This window comes from Tyto alba, unplaced genomic scaffold (genome assembly GCF_018691265.1).
Source record: "Tyto alba isolate M040663 unplaced genomic scaffold, T.alba_DEE_v4.0 Super-Scaffold_1, whole genome shotgun sequence".
NCBI classification, from domain to species: Eukaryota; Metazoa; Chordata; class Aves; order Strigiformes; family Tytonidae; genus Tyto; species Tyto alba.
This window is the reverse complement of record NW_024881261.1, coordinates 37,216,370-37,239,202: the sequence shown is the minus strand read 5'-3', so window position 1 is coordinate 37,239,202 and position 22,833 is coordinate 37,216,370. Positions and strand designations below refer to the sequence as shown.

Genomic DNA, 22,833 nt, shown 5'->3' with positions numbered 1-22,833 from the left:
GGTCCCAAAAAGATGACAAGAACACCAGGGGGGAGATGTGGTTTATATAGGAAATGCACTAAGACTCTTATTATGTGGCCTGCCTTTAATTTCATGCATTTCTATTTACTGGCTTCACACAAGCCTAGGGCTGAGGATAAGCATCATCTGGGGAAAAAAAAATGAGCCTGGATTCTCCTCAGTCCTGGGTTTGGAAAAGGAAGTTTCTAGTCCTGTAATCCCAGAGCCCTCTACCATATGCCCAGGAAATACTGAGCTTATATTTAAGACCCAGATTTTCCTCTGAATGGGGATGGAAATGAGCCTGTGATTAAAGTTAGTGTTCACGCCAGTTCTGTAGGGTTTCTTCACACACGGGGTGTGATGGGTATGTATCGGAGGGCAGCAAATACAGCCTGGAGCTGTGGGGATCAGTCCTTACAGCTGGTCTGCAGGCACCCAGAGGGCAGGGAGCAGCAGGCAGAGTGTTCCCCGGGATGCTGGGAGCAGTAGGCAGGTGTTTTTTGGGAGCATGGTGTAGACATCAGCCTGGCATCCGCAGGAGGGGCAGCCCTGGGCAGGCACTCAGCTCTTGCTCCTCCTTTCAGTTCTGGACGTGAACGACGAGAACCCCACCTTCTTCCCAGCCGTCTACAACGTGTCACTGCTTGAAGACGTGGCCCGGGATTTCAAAGTGGTCCGGCTCAACTGCACGGATGCTGACATTGGGCTGAATGCTGAGCTCAGCTACTTCATCACCGGTACGAACCCTTCGCAAAGCGCTGCGAAGGGGAGCTTCAGTTGTGGAAAGGAGTGGGTTGCCCCAGACCTTGGCCGGGGTGTTCTGCACGTCAGCGCTGCCTTTTCCAGCCCCTCCAAACCTTAGGCGGTATCGCCCTCTGCCGAACAGCCCCACTTGGCTCCCCGCCTTGCTGACCGCCCCGTTGCTCTTCCTTGCCCTTCTCGCGGTGGACCCTCACCCCCAGGGCATCCCCCCCTGCCCTCTCACACCTCTGGGATGCAGCCAGGAAAAACACAAGGATGGGCTTGACACCACCGGGGAGCGAGGGCCAGGGCGGCGTCTGCATAATGTGCATTTATGGGTGGAAGCCCCTCTGGAGTTTTAGGGCGTCTCGTAGCAGGGCGGGCGGGTGGGTTGGGGTGGGCAGGGAGCAGGCGGGCAGTGATGCTGCCCTGGCAATGCCTGGCTGGCACCGCAGCTGCGGCACCTGCAGCCGGAGGCCGGGGAAGCCCCTTGGCCACGCTTTGACTTGCAAACCGCAGAGGCGGCATTTAGCCCTCAGGAAGAGGGCAAAAATAGAAGCGTCACCGGAGAGACGTTTTTCTCACAACAACAGCAGCCTCACGTTTCACCTCACGGCCCATCCAGCCTCCCCCCTTGCAAGAGAAAAGGTGTGTGTTGTCCCACAGGTACAGCAGGCCGCATGCAAAGTGACCTCAGTTTGCTTCCGAAGCATTGAGGAAACGACCTGGCATTTCTATGATTCATCTTTTCCTATAACCGTCGCCCCTTGCCTGCGCTGTGAACCAGGCACGGCATTTGATGTGGCGGAGAGAAAGCTCTCTGCCCACTTGTGCTTTAGAGAAGCTCTGCCTAGGAAGAGATACAAGCTTGCCCTGCACTTGCCTTGCTCAAAACCCTGTAAAACGCAGCCCTTCAGGAGGGCAGGCGGAGCGCTTGTGATTTCCATGGCCGGGCTGACCCCACGCCCAGGCTGCAGCATCCCCGGCAGCCTGGGCTCTGCTCCCTGCGTCCAGGAGAGGGGTAACCCGGTCCCCATCCTGTGCTGCAGGTGGGAACCAGGACGGCAAATTCAGCGTCGGCTTCCGGGATGGGGTGGTCAGGACAGTCGTGAGCCTGGACAGGGAGACCGTGGCGTCGTACACGCTGATCGTGGAGGCCATCGGTAAGGATTTCCCACCGTTCCCGTGGGGCCGCTGACACGCGGGGTGGCCGTGCAACGTGCCGAGCTGCCTCGGGCACCCACCAGAGAGACGGCAACCTCTGAGGTTGCTCTATAAACCAGGGCCCGCGTTCGGTGTTAGCATTTCACAACCCACGTGCATTAGCATGTCCCGCTTCCACCACGACTTTTGCAGACGGTAAATTCACCCCGCAGGCTCACCCAGCCCCAGGGCTTTCCTCTTCCCCTGGGGAAGGCAAGCCCACCCCCCTGCCATTCCCAAGGGGCTCCATGCTGCCTGGGGTCGACCTCCACCCAGAAAGGCCAGTGCCACAGCATCGTTCCCCTAATACCCTGCCAGCCCTTGGCTCAGTGGATGACAATTAATCCAGAGCCACCTGGCACGGGCAGAGGGCCCGCACGCCAAACGCATCTTGGCCGTCATCCCCGGGGTTTTATAATGATGTGCCTGTTTACAGAAGACTTGGACGTCCCTTTTGAAAGGAGAAATAAGTGGCCTGGTCAGAAATCTCGGGGGCACGGCATTGCAGGTGTCACAGGGTCTGCAGTGGGGATGCTGCACTGGCTGGGCACGCAGAACCGGATCCCAAGCAGTAAAGGGACCGTTCTGCCCCTCCGGTGGGTACCAGGCTGCCCGTGTTTCCCCAGTCACCAGATCCCAGCTGGGTGGGTTTAGCGCTCCCTTGCATCGGGTGTGTTGGAAAAACCAAACCCAACCTATGCTCCCCATTGCCCCATCCTTCATGGCAAAACCAAGAGGAGCAGCACCGCTGTGTCCTTCTCCACTGAACACCAGCCCATCCCGGTGCTGTTTGGTTGCGAGCTGATCTGGGTCCACAGAAAACTCAGCAGACCCCTGCCCGTCTTCACCTCCCAAATCCCTGAGCTCCAGCAGCCCCTTCCAGCATACATCACCCTCTTTATCTATGGAGTTGCAAACCCTCTTTAACGACCGGCTGCCTTTCCAGCCTTGCTGGGCAGTGGCTCCATGGCAGAGCTTGGGAGTGGTTTGACTTTTTCTTTCAGGATAGGCAGAAAAAAACTATCGCGGTTCAGTGTGAGATTTGGAAGCTGCAGAAAAGACGGAGGACTTTAGTTCAGAAATTCTAGTTGTGAGATTTGGAAGCTGCAGAAAAGACGGAGGATTTTAGTTTAGAAATTCTAGTCCTGTTATTTGCAGCAGCCAAAGGCTGAGCACCACCTGTGCAAGGAGGAGATGAAGGTGACCAAACCTCCCCTTGACTTTCTCTCCCATACAGACAACGGCCCCACAGGGAACCGCCGTACCGGGACTGCCACCGTGTACGTGACCGTCCTGGATGTCAATGACAACCGACCCATCTTCCTTCAGAGCAGCTATGAAGTCAGCGTCCCCGAGGACATCCCGGCCGCCAGCAGTATCGTGCAGGCACGTGGCTCCCTTCCACCGGGACCCTTGGGTGGGCAAGGGGGGGTCCCCCACTCTCCGTGCCCTGACACCGTGGCTGTGACCTGCAGGAAGCCCAAGGCAGATTTTTTTCTCCCCATTGGTGGTCTGTTCCCCCGGGACAGGGCAAGATGTGTTCTTGCTTGTGAGCTCTTCTGCTCCTTTGCTCACCCAGGCTGTGAGCACTGGGGAGAAGACGGCAAAGCGCAAGGGAACGATTAGAAATTCACCCCAATTCTGCAGGGGGTGAGAGGAGCAAAACCCAAGCTGTGTGTTGGCGAGGCCCCTTTGCCTGGCTGCATCCTTGCTTTCTCCCTCCTCCCAGCAGAAAAGGGGCCAAGAGCGGAGATCTCAAGGGGGAGGGAGAAGAGTGCATAGATGCTTGGGGGGGGGGGGCGGGGGGGAGGTTGGAACTGAGGGAGAAAATCATTTGGACTTTGCTTTCATTTTTGTTCCTCTTTGAGGGAGCGGTGGGCAGAGCTGAATGGCTCAGTGAGCGCTGAATGAATGCAGGCATTCACTCAGCCTCCGAGGGCTTCCAGCATCCCTTCAAACCCAGGGCTCTTCTGGAGCGGGCACCAAAGGCTCTTTGCAGAGGGCCCTGGGAAGGCTCCTCCTGCCTTGAATACCTCTCCCATCACAGGGAAAGGGGTAGCTTTGTCCCTGGCTCTCGATGGCAGGGTGAGTCACCGGGAGAGAAGAAAGGAGCCTTTTGCCTCTCGCAACAAAGCTTTGCTGGGAGCCGTGCGTGGTGCTCGGGGCAGCCTGTCCCCAAGCGCAAGCCCCGCGGCTCCTTGTCACCTGTTGTGCCACGGGTACAGTGTACACGATGCCTGTAGCACCGCGCCTGTCTCTGGGGTCAGGCATCTGCAGCCAGGGCAGAGCTGTGCAGGCAGAGAGGAGCCCAGCCATGTCCTAAAACGCAGCCTTTTTTTCAAGTTGAGAGACTGTGAATGAAGGAAACACGAGTCTGACATCAACGTTCTTCTTCTCAGAGCACGCTTCCCAAAAGAGGGAGATGCCCTTGGAAGCCCATGGCAAAAGAGAGCCAGTATTTGTGGGAAGTTTGTTTTCCACAGAACAAAAACAGAGGGAAATGGAAACGGGCAGTCACCTGGGTTTAGTTGAATTTACACCTTCAGTGCAAACCATTTGTACCAAAGTTCTCCCCCCTTCAAATACATCCCCACATCCTCATGGCAACAAAAGAGTTTTGGAAGGTTTCCCCCATCCCGTTCTCTGAAAGCCAGGCAGCCCAGGGCTGGAGGAGAGCAGGAATGTCCCAGGCAGCCTGGGGAGGTCCTCATGCAGAGCTGCACCTCGCAAGGGTCAGAAACCACGTGAAATCCAGAGAGATGGGGTTTGGTGTTCACCACAGGGCCTCTCCGGGCCTGGAGACTTCACCCAAAGGGGTGAACATGATGGCTGAATGCAGTGTGAGCTGCAGACCTGGAAGATTTAAACCGCTTCTTCTTCTTCCTACTGATTTCTTCAAGCACATCAGATTACCTGCTGGCTGTTGTACCCTTTCCCAGCAGAAATGAGCAGCTCAGCCTTGCATGGTGGCTTTCCAAGCTGGCAGCGGCTGTGAGCTTCAAAAGGCCTCTTTAATGTATTTACAGGCGTGTTTACCTGCTCCTGCTGCTCATTTATTGAAGCAGGTTTCCAGCAGACAGCTGTAGCGTGCATCCTTCCGAGCATCAACCGCAGCAACTCACGGCTCGTTGCATGGGGAGGGGGGAGACAGGGACTAGCAGGGGGCACGAGCCTTCCTCCATCTGCTCAGGGGGACATCTCAGGGGGCAATCTCAGCCGAGGATTGCTTTTTGTGGAGCACTTTTGCACCGGGATGCCTCTCTTTAAGGCCGTATTTGTTAGGCAGCCAGGTTGCTTTGCTCTCACCCAGGCTGTTTGTTCAGGTGTCTCGCAACTTGCACGATGTTTTCCAAAAGAAATTAAGCAGCAATATTTTTTGAACTGCCCAGTGATAGCTGTGTGTGGGTGGAGTTCGGATGCCTCCACCTTTCCTGCCAGGAAACAGTAACCTGGAAAGCATTCAGGAACTTGAAACAGCAAAATCTGCTGTCACCTTGCAGAGCTGCTGCTTGGAAATGAGCTGCTCAGAGGGACACTGCCGGGATGCCCAGGATACTGTGGGCTGTTGGAAGAGGGAACTGAGCCTGAACCAAAAGCTTGAGCAAGAATAGCGGGGTGGGGTGGTTTAGTTCCCACAGAGCAGGATCACATTTTGGTGGACTCCACGGTGGCCCAGTCCTGGCTAGCGAGGGAGCTCCTGGGGCAGGTGAGCTGGATTTGGGACACCGGCCGACTCCTCCTGAAGGTGTTGATGGAGCGTCGCAGGGAGCCCAGCCGCTTCCAGAGCCTCAGCCGGGGCTCGCTGGCATCCGCCGGGTGATGGGGCATGCACTCCCGGGGCCCGGAGCCGAACTGGTCCAGCGCCGCTGGCTTGCAGAGAGTGACAAAGATGAGGAAGGTTGCCAGGAGGAGGAAGATGCAGACGAGCGCGACGATGATGGGCAGCGGGTCTGCCTTCTCGGGGGATGCGGGACTGGGCAGGACCAGCTCGGTGGTTGAAACCAGAAGCCCGAGGAGAGGGGAGGTGGCAGAGGTCCCGTTGCCAGCGTCCCCCGTGCTCATCTTCCCTGCAGTGCATAAGGTGACACAGAGAAGCGACACGGGTGATTATCACCTGGAAACTGGACAGACAGCCACCCTCTGTCCAACCTGATGGATTTTTGTCTTGCCTTGATGTCCGAGGTCCTCCTGAACGTGTTTTCTCCGACACAGGGGGGACAGGAGGAGTCTGTCTGCTTTGCCAGCAGGCAAAGCACAGAGGTGGAATTTATACCTGCAAAGTACTGCCCTGAACTGATGTGGAAAACCATCTGACAGAGAAATCTAGCACAGGTAGTACTACATACATGTGGTACCACAGCCCCGGTGATGACACCTGTAGGGAACGTGCACGCACGTTGCACGAAGCTTTTCTGGAAGCAATAAATAACTATACACTAAAGAAAGTCCAAAATCTTGCCCTTCAAGCTGCTGGGGTTTGGTTCTTCTCTGTTCCCCAGAAATGTGTGTTTGTTGAATTGACTGTCATTTGGCGTTTTTTGATTATTTCCTCTCCCCCCAAAGAAAATCGATAGTTGGTTGGGCCTCCACCTAGATAAGTCCCCATTGAGCTGCAGTATTGCACCAGCATTGCCTTTTTTTTTTTTTTTTTTTTTTCAGGGGTGAAGTGTAACGCCCTCACCCTGCTTGTGCCGAAAATCTTCTTGTGTTAGGTGTTTTGCTGACCTGGTTTCAGGTTCAGACACGTTGTGGGTTTCTCAGTTCTGCAAACAGTGATGCAAACCAACTTCCCAAAGCCTCACTGGTGAGAGCTCTTACCGAACACCTGATGGCAACCGTCCTCTCTTTTCCCCACCGACTCGGATTGACCCCAGCTCACATCCCCAGCGCAGTTTGCACCCACTGGTTTGCTTCCATGCACCCCCCTGAGTCCATTCCCAGCCCCCGATGGGTTGTGCCTGGGGCAGGCATCTCCCCAGCTCAGAGATGAGAGCTGGGGAAATATTGCTGTGCCGACTCTCTGCAATGCGACAGTTTGGCTTGGCCCATGGTGCTCTAGCCTGTATGCTGGAGGTAAAACTTTATTACACTGACTTTCCTACAGAGATGTGGGAGTTAGAAGAGTGATGGAGAGCTGTTAGAGTGGTCCATGGGCGGGCAGCCTCCTGGCAAGTACGGATTTGGATTGAGCCAATTTAAAATTTAGACCTGAGCGGGGGAAAGGCAGGGCTGCAGGGGCTGCCAGGGTCTCTGGGTCTGCTCTTGCAGCTGCCATCCCAAAGCCACGCAGGTTTGCGTAGGCAGCATCCAGACATTCACCGGCAAAACATTCAAAAAAGGAGAGAGGAGACATCAAAGAACTGGAAACTATGAAACGCCCCGGCAGAAAGCAAGATGCTACGTCAGAAGAGACAAGCATCGCTCACCGTCCAAATTACGCAGGAGGAAACAACCTTAAGCAAACCCGGTGAGAGCTGCAAGGCTGAGCACTCAGAGGTTAAGGAGCCCTTGAACTCGGGCTGTCTGTGCCCCAGCCGTACCCTCTGTATGTGAGTTCACACTTAGGTAGGTGAGCTCCCAGCTCCGGTTTGCTGGGACCCTGCCTCATCCCAGAGGGGACAGATCTATCCTGCAGGATCCGTGCTTCTCCCCTTGCAGGCAATGAGCTGAGATATGGAGGGAATAAGGTGAGAGGTTTCCACTAGGGCTGGGAGATGTGATTTGTTTCTGGAATGCTTTGCATCACCTGGGCTGGAGAATTCAAAGCTGCGATGCTGGCAGCCTCAGGGCAAGGACTGTATCAGCCTGGTCAGAGCTCGGAGGCTCTGGGGAGATGTGGCCGTTTCCATGGGTCAGAGACAGGTCTGCCCTAAAGAAAATGGGAAATGCAAAAATTAATGGGTTGGCATCTGAGAGCGCCTTAGCTCAGGCGAATCCCCGTGCATATTGCAAGCAGGCTCAGGGGCCAGGACTCTCATCCCCTCTTCCAAAGTAATGTTTTTACCTCTCTTCACCCCAAAAAGTGTTTCTTTATCACACGGCCTCTCCTTGCCTGGCTCAGCCCTTTCCCTTCCAGTTTGGGGAGCAGAACAGCCCCTGGCAGCCGCAGCCATCCCCAGGACCCCCCCTGCTCCGCGGGCAGGCTGCTCCTGCGCGCTGCCCGGGGCCAGGGCATGCAAACCAGCAGGCAAGGCTGCTGCTTACCACGCACGCCAAAGGCAGCCTAAATCAGGGTTACCACGGCTACCTTCACTGGCATTTACTAACCGCACGTGGGTTGGCTTGGTGAACTTATATTGTTCATTAAAAGCAAGCCAGGAGGCATGGGCAATTTCTCTGGGTTGTCTTTTTTTTTTTTTTTTTGCTCCGTTGGTGGTGGCTGTAGGGTTTTTATTTGAAATCCAGCTGACAGCATCCCTTAGAGACCTATCAGGAGGGAACACACTGATGTTTTCCCAGGCTTTACCAGCCATGCTCTCTTCTCCTCTTGCTTCCCATCCATCCTCTCCTCACACTCAGCTCGACTGGCAGAGCTGCGTGTTCAGGGAAGGTCTGGGCTGCCCCTTGCCTGATCTCTAAATCCTTCCAGAAAAAGTGCCGTGAAAGATCTGAGGAACCTTTGTAGGGTACATGTGAGTGGTGACTTTTTTTAGGGCAAATAAGTCTTCAACGTACTAACGTGGACAAAGGGGATTTCCCCCCTCACCTCCTGCCTGAGACAGAGTTGCAGCCATTTCAACAGAATTTCAGCAAAAAGCCACCAAAATTGGAGTCCTATCAATGGAAAGGTCAGGGCATGGTAAAAGCAGCCCTCCCCATGCCCACGGCATGCACGGGGACGAGGGCTTCCCTCCCACGGGGTGGGAGCTCAGTGCCTTTCCTGAAGCGTGGCAACGAACCGCTTGCCCACAGCATTTCGTACCCACTGCCCGAGCTGCTGCCTGCATCCTTGTTCGTAGCATGGTCCCCTCCCAGCATCGTCCCACCCCAGCCCCACACTGTGCAATCCAGCTGGGTTACTAACAGGCTGTGCTGGGTTTATGTGTGTGGTGGGGGCGGTTTTGGAAACAGGGGAGGAGGCTGCAGCAGTGGCCCTCTGTGAGAAGCTTCTTGAAGCTCCCCCAGCTCCAAGTTGGACCCAGCCCTGGCCGAGGCCAAGTCAATTAGCAACAGTGCTTGCACCTCTGTGATAATGTATTTAAGAAGGGGAACCTGGGAGGAGGAGTTGGAGATGTGGAGAAGAGTTGCGTGGAGGACACCTATGTGAACACCAAGGTCAGTGGAAGAGAGGAGGAAGGCAGGGAGGTGTGCCAGAGCAGAGACCCCCTCCGCCGCAGCCTGTGGTGAGAGGGCAGGCTGTGCCCTTCCCTATAGAGGTCCACGGTGGAGCAGAGGCCAACCATGTAGTCCATGGAGGACCCCACACTGGATCAGGGGTCTGCCGCCAAAGGAAGCCGGGACTCTGAGGGAAGAAGAAGCCCCCGCTGTTGTAGTTTGGTGCTGGGAAGACTGCAACGTGCCCAGAGGGACCCACGCCAGAGCAGCTTGGGAAGGGCTGCAGCCCATGGGAAGGACTCTATATCGGAGAAAGTCAGTGAAGGACTGTTTTCCATAAGAGGGATGCCAGGCTGGAGTGGGGGTAGAGTGTGAGGAGCCCTGTCCCTGCAGAGGAAAGAGCAGCGGAACAGACCGCACTCCCCACCCCCCAATTCCCTGCCTCCTACACCACTGTGGGGGACAAGGTAGAGAAATCAGGAACAAAGCTGAGCCTGGGAAGAAGGGAAGGGTGGGGGGAAGGTGTTTTTGAGATGTGGTAACGCTCCTCACTGTCCTACTCTGTCTTTTGCCGATGGTGGTAACCAGTGATTCATCCTTCCCTGTCCTTATCTCAATTCCTGAGCCTTTTGTTGTATTTTTTCCTTCAAGTGCTGGCGGGGAAGGAGGGAGCAAGCGGCTGTGTGGTGCTCAGTTGCCCCCTGGGCTCAAACCACGGCACAGGCTTGCTGAGAGGCAAACCTCCCCAGAAGGGTCATCAGCTCTAACATGAGATGTCCCCAAGAGTGCTTGGGACCCAGCACTGGCCATGAGGCAGCCAAGGATCAGAGGAGAAAAAAGAGAAATTGCAAAAAGCAAAATGATCCCGAGGAAGGTGGAGAGGAAAAAGAAATTAGCCTTGTGCATGAGCAGAAGACGGCATTATTCTCCCCCACACCAGGCGCTGCTTCCCTGGCCTGGCACAGCTGCCTGGTTTGGCAGGAGTTTTTCCATATGCTCTCCCCCCCTTTTCTCAAACTCCTTCAAATTAAAGGCTGTCTTCAGGCACTTCCGTGCCTGTAATACAGCTCAGATGAAAAGCAGCTCTTTCCCCTCCCCGTCTTGCTTAGCAACGCTTTTCTGGAGCTTCCCAGCTTTTTCCAATGCACTAAGTATTTCCACTTGCTTGCAGGAGGAGGTAATGCTGGAGGGTACCAAACACCTGGCTTGGCGACACCGATAGTTGGGTAACCAAAAGCAAAGGGCTCTAAGTGATGCTGTACCCCATCACCCCCACTGTTAACCAGCAGCGCTGCCTCCGCAGGACTTTTTCCCCTCTCCCATCACCAGGACAGACAAAACAACGCGACGGGGAAGGGAGGAGGGATGCCTGACTTCAACCCCACCCCAAACTTTGCATCTCCCCACCCTGTTTGCAGCCCTTTCCCAGGGCTGAGGGCAGGAGCTCTGCAACCGGGGGCAGCGGCACATCCCCGCTCTGCCTCGCTCGCCCCTCGGGGTTCACGTGTGTGGCTGGGGGTGGGTTTGCCGCAGGGAACTGGGCTCCCTACCTCTCACTGGCCGGCCGAGCCCGGGCTTTGCCTCCCGCACGCCTGCCTTGCCGCCTCTCGCACTCGCTCTGCCGGCTGCCAGCCCCCCTCCTCCCTTCTGGAGGGCAACGGAGGGGTGGGAGAGAGATGACAGCCAGGCTGGGGACAGCCCGAGCATGCAAAGCCAAGGGGGCCCCTGGGCCCCTTCCCAGAATTTGCCAGCACAGCAGTGCCCCGGGGCTGTGTCCCAGTGGGGCGAGGGCTCAAGCCCCCCTGAGCCATGTTTCCCTGGGCTTTGCCCCTGCGGGAAGGCTGAATGGTACAGTCGTGGGCTGAGCCCCTCCACACGCTCCCCCTTTTCCCAGCAACTACGCCAAGCCGCCTGCTTCTTTCCCATCCTTTTATTCCCCCTCCCCGCCTCCTTCCTCCTCCTTTTCTGACCCCTTTCCAGTTGCTGGGGGTTTTTGAAAGGTGGCCTGCAAAAGGCTGGCTCTGCCTGCAGCCCGCTCGCTCTAGCAAAGGGATGAAGCCAGCTGAAGGCACCCAGCACTCGGCTGAACAAAGGTGCCTTGCTCCTGCAGCAGAAAAGGCTTTTCTCCCACCTCTTGCACTCAAGTGCAATCGTTTCCCCAAGTTTGGGAGAGTCTGTCAAAGTACGGCACCTGGGTCAAACCAGCAGCAGCTGCAGGCTGGCAGGAGCATGCACTGATTTAATTAATGCAAGCTGCTTTTCTTTTAATAAAAATCCAGTACCTGGGCTGACACATTTCGCCTGGTTTATGTGCTGGAGCTGCCTGCAGCAAATGCTTGGGGAGAAGGATGGCTAAGGAGATGTTTGCAGGGTGCGGTTTGTTCACTGTGTTGAAAAACCTTCCCCTTTCCTCGCCTTGAAATGCTTTTTCCTGGGCGCAGAGGGGCAGGGAATGGCACAAAAAGCTGGAAAGGTTTGTCTCTGGTCCTTCAGGCTTCCCTCCCACGGTGTTTGGGCTGACGTGACAGCTTTTCCCGGGAGGGAGCCAGTGCCGTGCCAAGGCAGCTGGTCTGCCTGGCCATCGCTCGCCTGCTGCTGTGGGGCTCATTCCTCGCGTGGGAGAGGAGAGAGCCCAGCTCCCGCCCAGAAATGGCCTTGGGGAGCCCTGAGGGTGGGAGAGCTCTCTTCAGTGAAAGGAAGGTGCTGGGTCCACGGTGAAACACAGAGCAAGGCACAGGGCGGGTCGTGTCTGGCCATAAGCAAGACGTGAACTGGTCTGGGACACAGGAAAACAGCGTGCATGGCACAGGAGTGGGAAATCAGATAGTTTGCAAGTGCAGGGGTCAGCATTTCCTAAGGTTTCTGCTGATGCGGGCTGATTTGGTGGAAAAGAGCAAGAGCAGTTCAAGGCATCTCAAAACTGCATTTCAGAGAAGCATCTCTGACTCCTGCAGGCATTGTATGGGGCTGTGGATGAAAGCCAGCCCAGGGCTTTAAAGCTGAGCCCCAGTAAATGGCCTCGCTGTCCCCACTGCACGTGCATCCTTTGCAGCAACCCTTCCTCTTTTCAGCGCAAGTCTGGGCGCAAACCCCTCCACCTGCCTGGTAAAAGGAAACTTCTGGGTAGTATTTGCAGGGAGAAGATGCCTTGCTGGGGGAAGCAGGCAGAGAATAAAAGCTAAGGCATTCCCCATGTCCTCGCCTCGGCAATTTGCAAGCAGCCGCCGCTGCAGTCGTGGTTGGGATGCTTTGTGGGAAGTGGTTTCTGTGGAGGGGAGATGCAGCAGCTCGATGCCAGCCGGGGAGGAAGCCCAGGCCCTGCTGCCCCTCGCTGGGTCCCACTTTCCAGCTGCTGGGGCCAGCAGGCTGCTTGCTGGCTGGGGTTGGCAGGGAAAGCAGTGCAGTGTTGTTCAGAGACACCAGAGGGGACCCGTGTCTTGGGTTTCCCGGGGTGGACCACTTATTCGGCACATTCATGGGCTGTGCAGTGCATCAGAGCTAAGGGGTGCTCCCACCCACTGCTTGGGGTCTTGCGAGGACTCAGACCCGTTTCCAGACCACCAGCATGCTCTAAGCTAGTTGCATTCCTGTTTATTTTGGTAATTTTTACATATAGGACTGCTGGGGTGACTTGCCTTGATGCCGTGGGCTGTGTGCAACTCACCCTGCCCAGCTCAAGCCAGCTCTGGGGGCAGGGAGGCTCTGTCCCCAGTGGCATCTCCAGCAGGACAAATATTGGCACGTGGGGCAGGACTGACAGGGGCACACTGACCCGTGGGCATCGTGACACGGTCCTCAGGCTCAGCTCTCATCCTGAGCCCACCCTGCAGCCAGTCTGGCAGCCGAGGGCTCCAGAGCCCGCTATCCCTGCTGTCCGGTGACGAGGGGAGGGTAACTTATTTTGCTTTGCAGTTGATAAGCTTGCAGGCTCAGGTGGAGGAGCAGGATGTCCAGCCTCAGCAGGGTAGGAGGGCTTGTCACGATCTGGAAATCCCTGCCCTTCACCATCGCTGCTTTTCTTTTCTCTTGAAGGTGGAAGCCACAGATGCAGATGAAGGCATTAACGGGAGAGTGTGGTACAGGATTGTCAAGGGTAAGTCCAGGTGGCCCTTTGTGCACCGGTGGGTTTGCACCAGACTCTGACCCGCCTCAGGAGGTTACACACCCCCTGCAGCCCACAGAAACATTTCCCCCAACCCTGAGCAAAACTTCAGCATTAGGGTGAATTGCCAGGGGATGATTTGTCTTGGATGGACACTTAGATGTCGTAGCTCCTGGCTTGACCGGGGCCAAACCTTGGTGTAGCTGGAGGTGATGGGGCTTGGGTTTTGTTCAATAACCTTCATCCAAGATAGGGGAGGGCTCGGCGTGTCCCCAGGATTGATGCAGTGGCAGTGGGCAGCATCCATCTCGTTTTTTCCTCCCCCCCCCCCCCCCGCCAGGAAACGAGCACAACCACTTCCGCATCAATCCCAGCACCGGGCTGGTGATGCGAGGTGTGCGGCACCTCGACAGGGAGCAAAATTCCTCCCACATCCTGGAGGTGGAGGCCTACAACACGGAGCAGGGACCCATGAGGAGCTCCGTACGGGTAAGGGCCTCGTGGCTGCCGAGGGGTGAGCAGCAGGGCTGGCCGGCGGACGAGTTAATGCAAAATATTCGGGATGCTTCATCAGAGGGCGGTCATTTCCAGCCCTTGGAGGCGTGCAGGAAGTTTGAGAGATCAGACATGGCAATGCTGACAGAAAGTCTCCAGGGGCTGCCTGTGGGTGGAGAAGAGCTTGTTGGAGCGGGGTGGAAGGGGGGGTGTTGTTTTTTTTTGCTTTTTTCTTGTGACATTTCAGCGCGATGAGGCTGCTAAGCGGTGCAGCAGTTGCTGTCGGAGGGAGTCCCGCTCGCCTGGTGAGACGTGGCTCAGCTGCTGGGATTTGAACACCGTGCCTCCTGGCCAGGCATCTATGTAAATAAGCCAGGACCCAGTGGCAATAATCTTTAGCAGTGACACACCAGCTTCCCACAGTTCCCACGAACCCAGCCCTCTGGTTGCATCTATTTTTAAACCCACTGGTGGGGTGGGCTCTGGCCGAGTGGAACCGTGTCGGCAGTGCCTGCAGCACCAGCAGCAAGCAGAAAACGAGGAGGAGAAAGGATGTTCCCTGGGGAAGCAGCAGCTCGACCCGCTGAACTCTGAGCAAAATTTCCCATCGAGTCATCAGCGTTTCTACATTGCAGGGTCTCTAACTGCAAAGTTTCGAGCAGGGGATCCCAAAGCACGGAGGAATTAATACACAAATTGTACCTCCCTCCAGCCAGGGAAGGACTGAGTCACTCTGGCCATGGGGCTTGTTTAAATGTATGATGTTAAACTCTGTGTGTTCACTCTCCATCACGTGGTGTTTGTAGCAGAGATAACGTTTCTCCTCTGCAGCAGATAAGTGCCGTGAATATTTCCCCTCACGAGTGTAAGCAGCTGGTGAGGGTTCACGAGCCTGCCTGGCTCACCCGTGATTTCTCCGGGGGGTTTCACAGGTGATCGTCTACGTGGAAGATGTCAACGATGAGGTGCCGGTGTTCACCCAGAGTCAGTACAGCCGCCTGGGGCTGCGGGAGACGGCGGGGATAGGGACTTCAGTGGCGGTGGTCCGGGCCACCGACCGAGACACAGGTAGGAAGCTGGGGGTGAGAAACACCCGTCTTGAGGGGGCAAGTGGGGAAATCGGCCATTGCGTGGATCCTGGCACGGCTGGGTTGAAAACCCCACGTGGGATGGGCTCTGCTCCGTGGTCAGGGTTGGCATCAGTGGTGCCTGCCTCTTCGGGGTTGCTTGGTCCAACGGGCACCGTGGTTCCTGCTCCTGTCCTAGGGAAAGGCGGTCTGGTGAGCTACAAAATCCTGTCGGGTGCCGAAGGGAAGTTTGAGATCGACGAGAGCACGGGCCTCATCACGACAATCGACTACCTGGACTACGAGACCAAAACCAGCTACCTGATGAACGTCTCTGCCACGGACCAGGCACCCCCCTACAACCAGGGCTTCTGCAGCGTGTACGTCAGCCTGCTGAATGAACTGGACGAGGCCGTGGAGTTCTCCAACACCAGCTACGAGGCTGTGATCATGGAGAACATCCCCCTGGGCTCCGAGGTGCTCCGGGTCCAGGCCCGCTCCATCGACAACCTCAACCAAATCACCTACAAGTTTGACCCCAACAGCAACGCCCAGGCACTCTCCCTTTTTAAAATCAATGGGATCACTGTAAGTAGCCACAGTGTGGTCCCTCCTGGCTTCCTTGTCCACCAAAGTGTTGGTGGCCACCAGGGCTCTTGTTCATCCTTGGCAGGGTGTCATCACGGTCAAAGGCCACGTGGATCGAGAGAAAGGGGATTTCTACACCTTGACGGTGGTGGCTGATGATGGAGGGCCTAAGACTGACTCCACGGCAGTGAGTAGCTTCTACCCATTTCCCCACCAGCCTCTGTGTGGGCAGAGCTGCCCTCAGGTCAGCTCCTTCTTCCTCTGGCATGGGACAGCATGTCCTAGTTGTCCTCTCTGCTCCCACCACCGGGGTCTTGGGGGAAACCCTGCATTTGCAGAAGTATGGACCAGTACTTTTTAGCTTATGCGTGTCGTAGGGTGGGATTTCTCAGGGGAAAACAAAAAAATTAAAAAAAAAAAAATTAAAGGAAAAACACCTCCAACTAGAGTTTGCAGATCGCTCACCAAGCTCAAACAGTCTTGAGGGAGGTAAATTTGGGGACCTTGAAATACTTCACGGTGGTTTATGTTTAAGAGGGTTATATTTGGCAGTTTCAAAGGCAGCTGAGCAGGGGGATGATTTGCATTTCTTTGCTGGGGCAGGAGGCATGCCGGGTGCAGGGCCAGCCTGGTCCCCATGCTGCGGGCAGGGGCAGCTCAGCTGGCACGACCCAAATTCTGCTGGTTTGGCCCAGCTGGAGGAGCAAGGCTTCAGGGGGGGGGCGGGTGGTTTGAAACTGGAGGCTGGGCTGCCGCGGTCTCGTGTCTTGGTGCATCCTCCAGAAAGGATGCTGGATGGCAAAGGCAGTGAGGCTGCAAGCCCTGCCTGTCCGCACCCATGGGTGCCAGCGGCTCTGCTCTCCGCACACTGCCGTGCTCTGGTCTGAGCCTCTCCCAAGGCAAGGGGCAAACCTGCCAAGCTTCTCTGGAAAAAAGGGATGCACCATCAGAGAGGCCTCTGAATCACTGCAGGGGGGTACCCGCAGCCCCCAGCACTGCTACGGTGGGATGCAGGGCTAGCCCACTGCCCCTCGCGTGTGCCCACACCTCTTCATCCCCCACTAACTCTTGGTTCTTTTCTTTTCTCTGCTTCCCCCTCCTCTGCTCTCCTCCAACAGAAGGTAAGCGTGTCTGTCGTGCTGGCATCATCTTGGGGGGCAGGATCCATCCTGAACCCCACACTGAGCTGTGGGGAGGGACTGGGGTGGAGGTCTCCAGCCCCATCCCACAAGCACCAGCCTCCGTGACACCCTGTGGGACGTGGTGCCAGCACCCGCGGGCCGCCCTGTTGCTGGCGAGCAGAAATCCCAACGCTTGGGACAGCAGCTGCCGGATCCACCGCAGCAGCTGAATGGGCTCTCCCCACTCCTGGCTCTCTGTTTTTAATTCAACAGCAACAATAACCGAATCACCCCGAGGCGCACGACTCACTCCCCAGCTTCCTCCGGGATGTTGTCGCATTCAGCCTGGCCGCACCTGGGGGCTCAGGGCACCCATAAATAGAGCCCCGGGAACATAAAGGCTCTTCCTCTCTCATTTCTGTGTCGCGTTGCAGCTCTTTGATTACAAACGCGGTGAGAGCATTTCCTCTGGCTAATTGTAGCCGAGGTAGCCCACTCCTCAGTCGCCTGCGGTGGAGTGCCCATCCAAGCATGTCCTCTGTCACTCGCCCGTGTGCCTTTTCCCAGACGGGAGCCCAGGTCTTCTCTATGCCAAGCTCACCCTGGTTTAGTTAAATATACGCAACTCTGTCTTCTCTGTGCCCGCCTAGCTTTAAAGCAAACCCTGCCCAACCTCCGGTGCTGTGAGCACGAAGGAAATCACTGCTTGTGAAAAGCTTAGCAGGAAAGGGTCACCCTGCAGCAGTGTGAGTTGCTCCGTGCCCAGCTATTTGGAGGATTAAAAAAATGCTCCATAGAAAAATCCACCACTTGAGAGCTGCAGCAGCCTTGTGCTCTTTCTCCAGCCTCTAAGCATCCTTCCTCCTCCTCCGCAGACAGGGATGTAGCTTCAGCTCCTGGGCTCAAATACCTGCGCCCATTCCCACGTGGGATGGGCAACAACACTCACGCTGTTGGCACCTCGGAGGGTTGAGAGTTTGCCGGGGGGGTGTCAGCGTGGCTGCTGCTGCTGGGTGGGCAGGGGGCCAGCTCCTGCCTGAGCCCCGTGCCCTTGCCCGCAGGTGACCATCACGGTGCTGGACGAGAACGACAACAGCCCCCAGTTCGACATCACCTCCGACTCCTTCGTCAGCATCGCGGAGGACATCCCCGTCGGCAAGCGAGTGGCCATGGTCCTGGCCCGCGACCCAGACGCAGGCAGCAATGGGCAGGTTAGGGAACCCAGCACGGCAGGTTTGGGGGTGCCCGTGAGGCTGGGGATACAGAAATGCCTCCATCAGCACCTTCCCGACCCTTTCCCCTCCTCTGCATCCCTGCGAGAGCAAACTCTGGGCATTGATGCCAGCAGTTCAGGGGGTGGCTGTGCAGTGGGTACCAGCGCTCCCCAGTCGAGGCGTGCAACAGGAGAGGAAAAACATCATCCTTGGGTTGTAGGGGGCAAAGAGCTCTGCGGGACACGTGTCAAAAGGAGCCTGGCAAGCTGAAAACCAGCTGTGGCCTCTCCCGCTATGAGGAATGGCAGCGAGGCCCTTGGCAGGCTGAGCAGGAAACTCTCTGACATTTGTTATTCTCTTTACCACAGACACAGGCCTTAAGGGGGTCCCATCACCCTTAGTACCAAAAATTGCACCATAGGAGGGCTGTGGACGAGACCAGGGTTGGCCCATGGGTGTTTGCTTTGGGGTGGCTGCAATAAGGCAGCACACCCGTGGACCCCAACACATCGGACCTTTTCAAATGCTCAGAGACTCCCAAGGCGGTGCTGGGTTTATTATTGTAGGGTCTCCTTTCTCTCCTTCCTCCTCACAGCACCACACTGCTTGCCCTGTTTTTCTTTCCCCCTGCTGTTTCCAGGTGACTTTCTCACTGACGTCGGGGAACATCGGCCAGGCTTTTGAGATCCGTACCACCAACGACACCTACGGTGAGGTGTTTGTGGCACGGCCTCTGGACCGGGAGCAGCTGGATCACTACACCTTACGGGTAAGCACCAAACCACCCCGCTTACCTCCTGGGGCTTCTGCTGGTTTGAGCATCAAGGCTGGGGGGGGGGGGATTTTTTGAGCTTAAAAAGAGCATTTTTGCTTGAAAATCCACCCCCCGACTGCAGATCCAGGCCTCGGATGGTGGCGTGCCTCCCCGGAGGAAGGAGCACACTCTGCGAGTGAACATCCTCGACGTCAATGACAACCCCCCCGTCATCGAAAGCCCCTTCGGCTACAACGTGAGCGTGAGCGAGGTGAGCACCCAGGCCTGCGCCTCTCCTTCCGTCCTCCCAAGGTGAGGTCTGACCCCAAGGCACTCGGGTCAGACCTCATCTTGGGTGATTTAAGGGTTGGTGGCCCCTCGCAAAGCTCACCTGTGATGGCCTCCTAGTTTTGGGCTAGCAGAGAGCTCGGCAGGCAACTTCAGCCCCTGAGGCTGCAGGGATCAGCAGGAAGGAGAAGTGGCTACACACCCATGGAAATGCCACCGAGGCGCCATGGTGCAGAATAGAAATTGCTTTCAGGAAGCAGCACGGCAAGAGCTAGATAATTAAGCAATAAAACACAATCAGGCGTGAGAAAAGACAACTTATTTCCTGACAGTTTAATTCCTGGACCAGGGGGGTTCTCAATTTGACGATGAAAAATGAAATACAAGTAATAGCCAGTGACACTTAGCTACGAGGAAGTGCTACTCATGATTAATAGCTTTGCATTAAAGTTATTGCCCTGTTAGGATTTTCTTATCTATTTAATACATGTTCAGAGCTGGTTGAAGAACAGAATTTCTGTTTTGATTTCCCCCATAACGGGACTATCCAAAAATCATTAGCTGAGCGCTGAGTCCATTACACAGCCTTCACCTTTGCACACACACTGGTTTTTACACTCTTCCAGGCTGTGCCAGCCTAGGTAGGACCTACTGCACAGCTCTCTGCGGCAGGGAATCAAACTGGCTCATTGCAAAAAATGGGAGGTGCTGTAACATAAGGAAAAAGGTGCGATTTCAGCATGCAGCAACAGCTGGCTTTGGTGACTTACCAGCAAATGTCACCTGCTAGTTTTATTCTGTTTCTTTTTAAAAGCTAAGGTAGGAATTAGATTTAATTTCAGAGTTCCTAAGCAAAAAAAAAAGATCTGAGCACTCAAGCAAAGGGCAGAGCCTTCCGTTGCTAAGCCTGTGGCTGATTCTCAGCTGAGGTATCTGTGGCCTTGGTTGATTTTTCTTCCACGAAGGCGCATCTATTAATAAAACATCGTTTGCAATATGCACTGCAGAAAACAGCATCCAGGAGCTGGTGAAGGGGAGCAGCCTTCCGCTCGGCTGCTGGGTGTCAGGGCGGATTTTGAAGCCTCAAGCCCCGCGGTGCCTGGAAACACCCCCCCACACCCCCCCCGCTCTATATTAGAATCTATATTAGAATTCTGCTGTTGTTGTTGTTATTTACGTATTTTATACGCGCACGTGTTCCGTGCCGTGTGTCTCTGCCGCTCACCCCGCCGCCTTGCCCCCGCAGAACGTCGGCGGGGGCACGGCGGTGGCCCAGGTACGCGCCACGGACCGGGACATCGGCCTCAACAGCGTCCTCTCCTACTACATCACCGGCGGGAACGAGGACCTGACCTTCCGCATGGACCGCATCACCGGCGAGATCGCCACCCGGCCCTCCCCGCCAGACCGCGAGCGGCAGAGCTTCTACAGCCTGGTGGTCACCGTGGAGGACGAGGGCACCCCCTCCTTGTCGGTGAGCCACCGAAACGTGCTTCCCGGGCCGAGGGATGGAGCCGGGCAGCACTGCGGGAGCGAGCTTAGCGTTGAGACGTGGGGCGGGGAACGGGCACAGGGCGGGATGTTTTGGTGACCCAGCCATTCTGGGTTATGACTCCCGAGTCCAAATCTCCTGAGGACAAGTTTGAATCCGAGCCTCCTTCGGCTCAGCGGGACCCTCTCTTGCAGTCGCTGGGGGAGCTGCCGTCTCCCATCCGTAAATGCCAAAAAGATGGATAGTATCCCTGCTGGTGGTTACAGGAGTTGTCCTGCCGCCAGCTCCTCATGCTCTGAGTCTGGAAGGTCTTGGGATGTTGCTCACCCATCTCAGAGCGTGGGGGGTTGCCGGAGCAGCATGGTTCAGCTCACCGTGGACCTATGTGCGTCTGCTCTGGTGCTTGCAAATGAGAAGAGCTCTGGTAATTATGTATGTAAATTATATATAGCTACTGTGGTCCCCGCCACGTGAGATTTGGGCAGCTCTTTAGTTGCGTTGCTGCCGGCCGGAGCGCCCTGCCTGCAGTGAGCAGGGTCGGGGCATGCATTTGGAGGCCGATACGAGACCCCATCCATCATCCTTCGGTCCCGGGGGGTGGCCGCCTTGCTTTTTAGCTACCAGTGTGCAGGAGTGCCCAGCAGCTAACTGCGTTTGCTGCAGCCTGGCTTCTCTCCCTCGCACCTTCCCCGCTCCACGAATAACAAGTCTCATTATTTGTGCCTTTAAGGAGGACTCTGGCGCGGGAGAGTCGAAAGAGCAAATAACATTTGGGGCATTTTCCAGCCCTGAGTCCCTCCTAACCCCACGGCGCCGCGGGGAGGCGAGCCTGTGTGCACAAAGCAAACCCAAATTGTGAGATGGGGAGGCGTGGCACCCTGCGTAACACCCTGCCATCCTTCCTTTTCCCCACCTCCACCTGCTATCTCTTGCCATCTCTCCGATCTCACTGCAAAGCCCTGCTCTACATTTTGAGGAAACGGGTTGCAACCAGCAAGCTCAAATTGTGGCTTGCAACTCTCGCTTCAGGCTTTGCACTTACAACTGCTCCCTCCTGAGTGGTTCACACGCCTGCTTGTGCATCACCACCTTTTTCTTCAGCCGTGCTGCCACTGTGGCTTAAGTCTAGGTAAGTCTCTTCCCCTAGAATGAGAAAAGGCAGCTTTGTGTAAACGCAGCACCCGATCCCGCCAGCTCCTCCTTGTCCCCATCGCCCCAGCACTTCCCAGATCTTCCCTTCCTGGTGCCGGAGAGGACAAATGTCACAGCTTATCGCTTCACGCTGTCAAAGCAGTGTCCCAGCAGCCTCGCTTGTCCTCAGGGTTTCTGCACCACATCACCAGCGCGAGTAATGCCAGCAGCGACGGTCAAAATCCCACCATGCTGAAGCAAAACAAAGCGCCCGGTGACCTGATTCCTAAGTGGAGAGAGGAGTTTCGGCCCTTTTTGGAGTTTGAGGACGCTTAGGTCTTGTGAAAGGCTGTCCTGCCTGTTGCTCGGTGACTGCTGGTCTCAAGCCTAGGTGATGAAATGACATCTGTCGGGAGCTTGTCACCCACCAGAAACTTTGGTTTCACAAGTCTAGGCTAATGCAAGGGTGCACAGAAGGGAATTATTATTTGTAATTTGTAGGTCCCTTCATGTGCTTCAAGGTTTGGCCTTCTGAATATGGGAGAGGCAGAGAAGACAGAGCTGGGAGAGGATTTGGAAGTCCCACAGTGATCCGTGGTACCCAGGACAGCAAGGGTGCATGCAAGACCAGCTGTCCTGGAAATGCAGGGGCAGAAGGGAAAAAATGCTGATGATAAAAAGAAAACATTCACCCCAAAAAGCAATGCAGGAAAGAAAACCTTCACGAGCTGTTGAGCTGCAGCTGGCAGGTCTTGGCATCCTCACCTGGAATTGCAGGAGTGACCCGGGCTCTGTCTGACCCTGGCGCAAACCTGAAGCTGCACCTCCCCGAGGGCTGGCCCTGCTCTTTGGGAAACTTCCCGCAGCAGGAGGAAGGAGGTCTGCCCAAGGGAGCCGTGGCACCCACAGGTGCTGGAGCAGGGCTCCTCCTGGCCCCCGCAGCCCCAGCGAGGCAGGGTGGATCGGCAGAGCCGCTCCTCACCACCCGGATGCTTCTCTCCATCCGCCCCCAGCCCCGGGCTCCTTCAGCCTCTGCAGTTTCTGTTCCCGTCCGCCCGCTTTGAAACCAGAGTGAACCAGAGTTCAGGTGAAGGGCCGCAGCTCCTCGCTCACGAGCAAACCCCCGAGTGCTGATGCAGCAGCAAAAAAACGGCGGTGGGGCACCAGCCAGGCGTTCCCAAGAGCTGGTGGGACCTGGCGAGGTCTGCCAGGGAATGAGCATCTTGCTGGGTCACCTTCACCATAAAAATCCTGCCTGAAGCTGCAGCACCATGCCATCTTCTCCCTTCTGAGGTGGGGTGCCGACACACAGCGTGCCAGGGCTCCTGCTCCCCTGTGTTTAGAAAGCTGGGTGGCCAT

At 56.2% G+C, this 22,833-nt stretch overlaps 2 protein-coding genes across 4 annotated transcripts in view; one reads left to right on the top strand and one right to left on the bottom strand.

Moving 5' to 3' along the window:
• The window catches only part of LOC104359722 (cadherin-23), a 167,077-nt gene that overhangs the window by 110,953 nt on the left and 33,291 nt on the right, over positions 1–22,833 (top strand). The window contains exons 22-34 of one of the 2 annotated variants that reach the window (XM_032992378.2): positions 588–740; positions 1,794–1,907; positions 3,185–3,333; positions 13,255–13,315; positions 13,665–13,813; positions 14,752–14,887; positions 15,086–15,474; positions 15,560–15,661; positions 16,593–16,595; positions 17,657–17,806; positions 18,450–18,578; positions 18,706–18,834; positions 20,098–20,325. In XM_032992378.2, coding sequence (XP_032848269.2) covers positions 588–740; positions 1,794–1,907; positions 3,185–3,333; positions 13,255–13,315; positions 13,665–13,813; positions 14,752–14,887; positions 15,086–15,474; positions 15,560–15,661; positions 16,593–16,595; positions 17,657–17,806; positions 18,450–18,578; positions 18,706–18,834; positions 20,098–20,325 — 1,892 coding nt within the window. The remainder of the gene's footprint in view (positions 1–587; positions 741–1,793; positions 1,908–3,184; positions 3,334–13,254; positions 13,316–13,664; positions 13,814–14,751; positions 14,888–15,085; positions 15,475–15,559; positions 15,662–16,592; positions 16,596–17,656; positions 17,807–18,449; positions 18,579–18,705; positions 18,835–20,097; positions 20,326–22,833) is intronic. The other variant, XM_042793017.1, reaches the window with a different exon arrangement.
• CUNH10orf105 (chromosome unknown C10orf105 homolog) lies at positions 3,603–10,895 on the bottom strand. 2 transcript variants are annotated; one of them, XM_032992382.2, is made up of 3 exons: positions 10,773–10,895; positions 7,694–7,816; positions 3,603–6,014 (listed from the first exon to the last, which is right to left on the bottom strand). In XM_032992382.2, the coding sequence occupies exon 3, from the start codon at positions 6,007–6,009 to the stop codon at positions 5,593–5,595; it is 417 nt and encodes a 138-aa protein (XP_032848273.1). In that variant the 5' UTR covers positions 6,010–6,014; positions 7,694–7,816; positions 10,773–10,895; the 3' UTR covers positions 3,603–5,592. The 2 variants fall into 2 exon arrangements, with proteins under 2 accessions (XP_032848273.1, XP_032848274.1); XM_032992383.2 differs by lacking the exon at positions 7,694–7,816.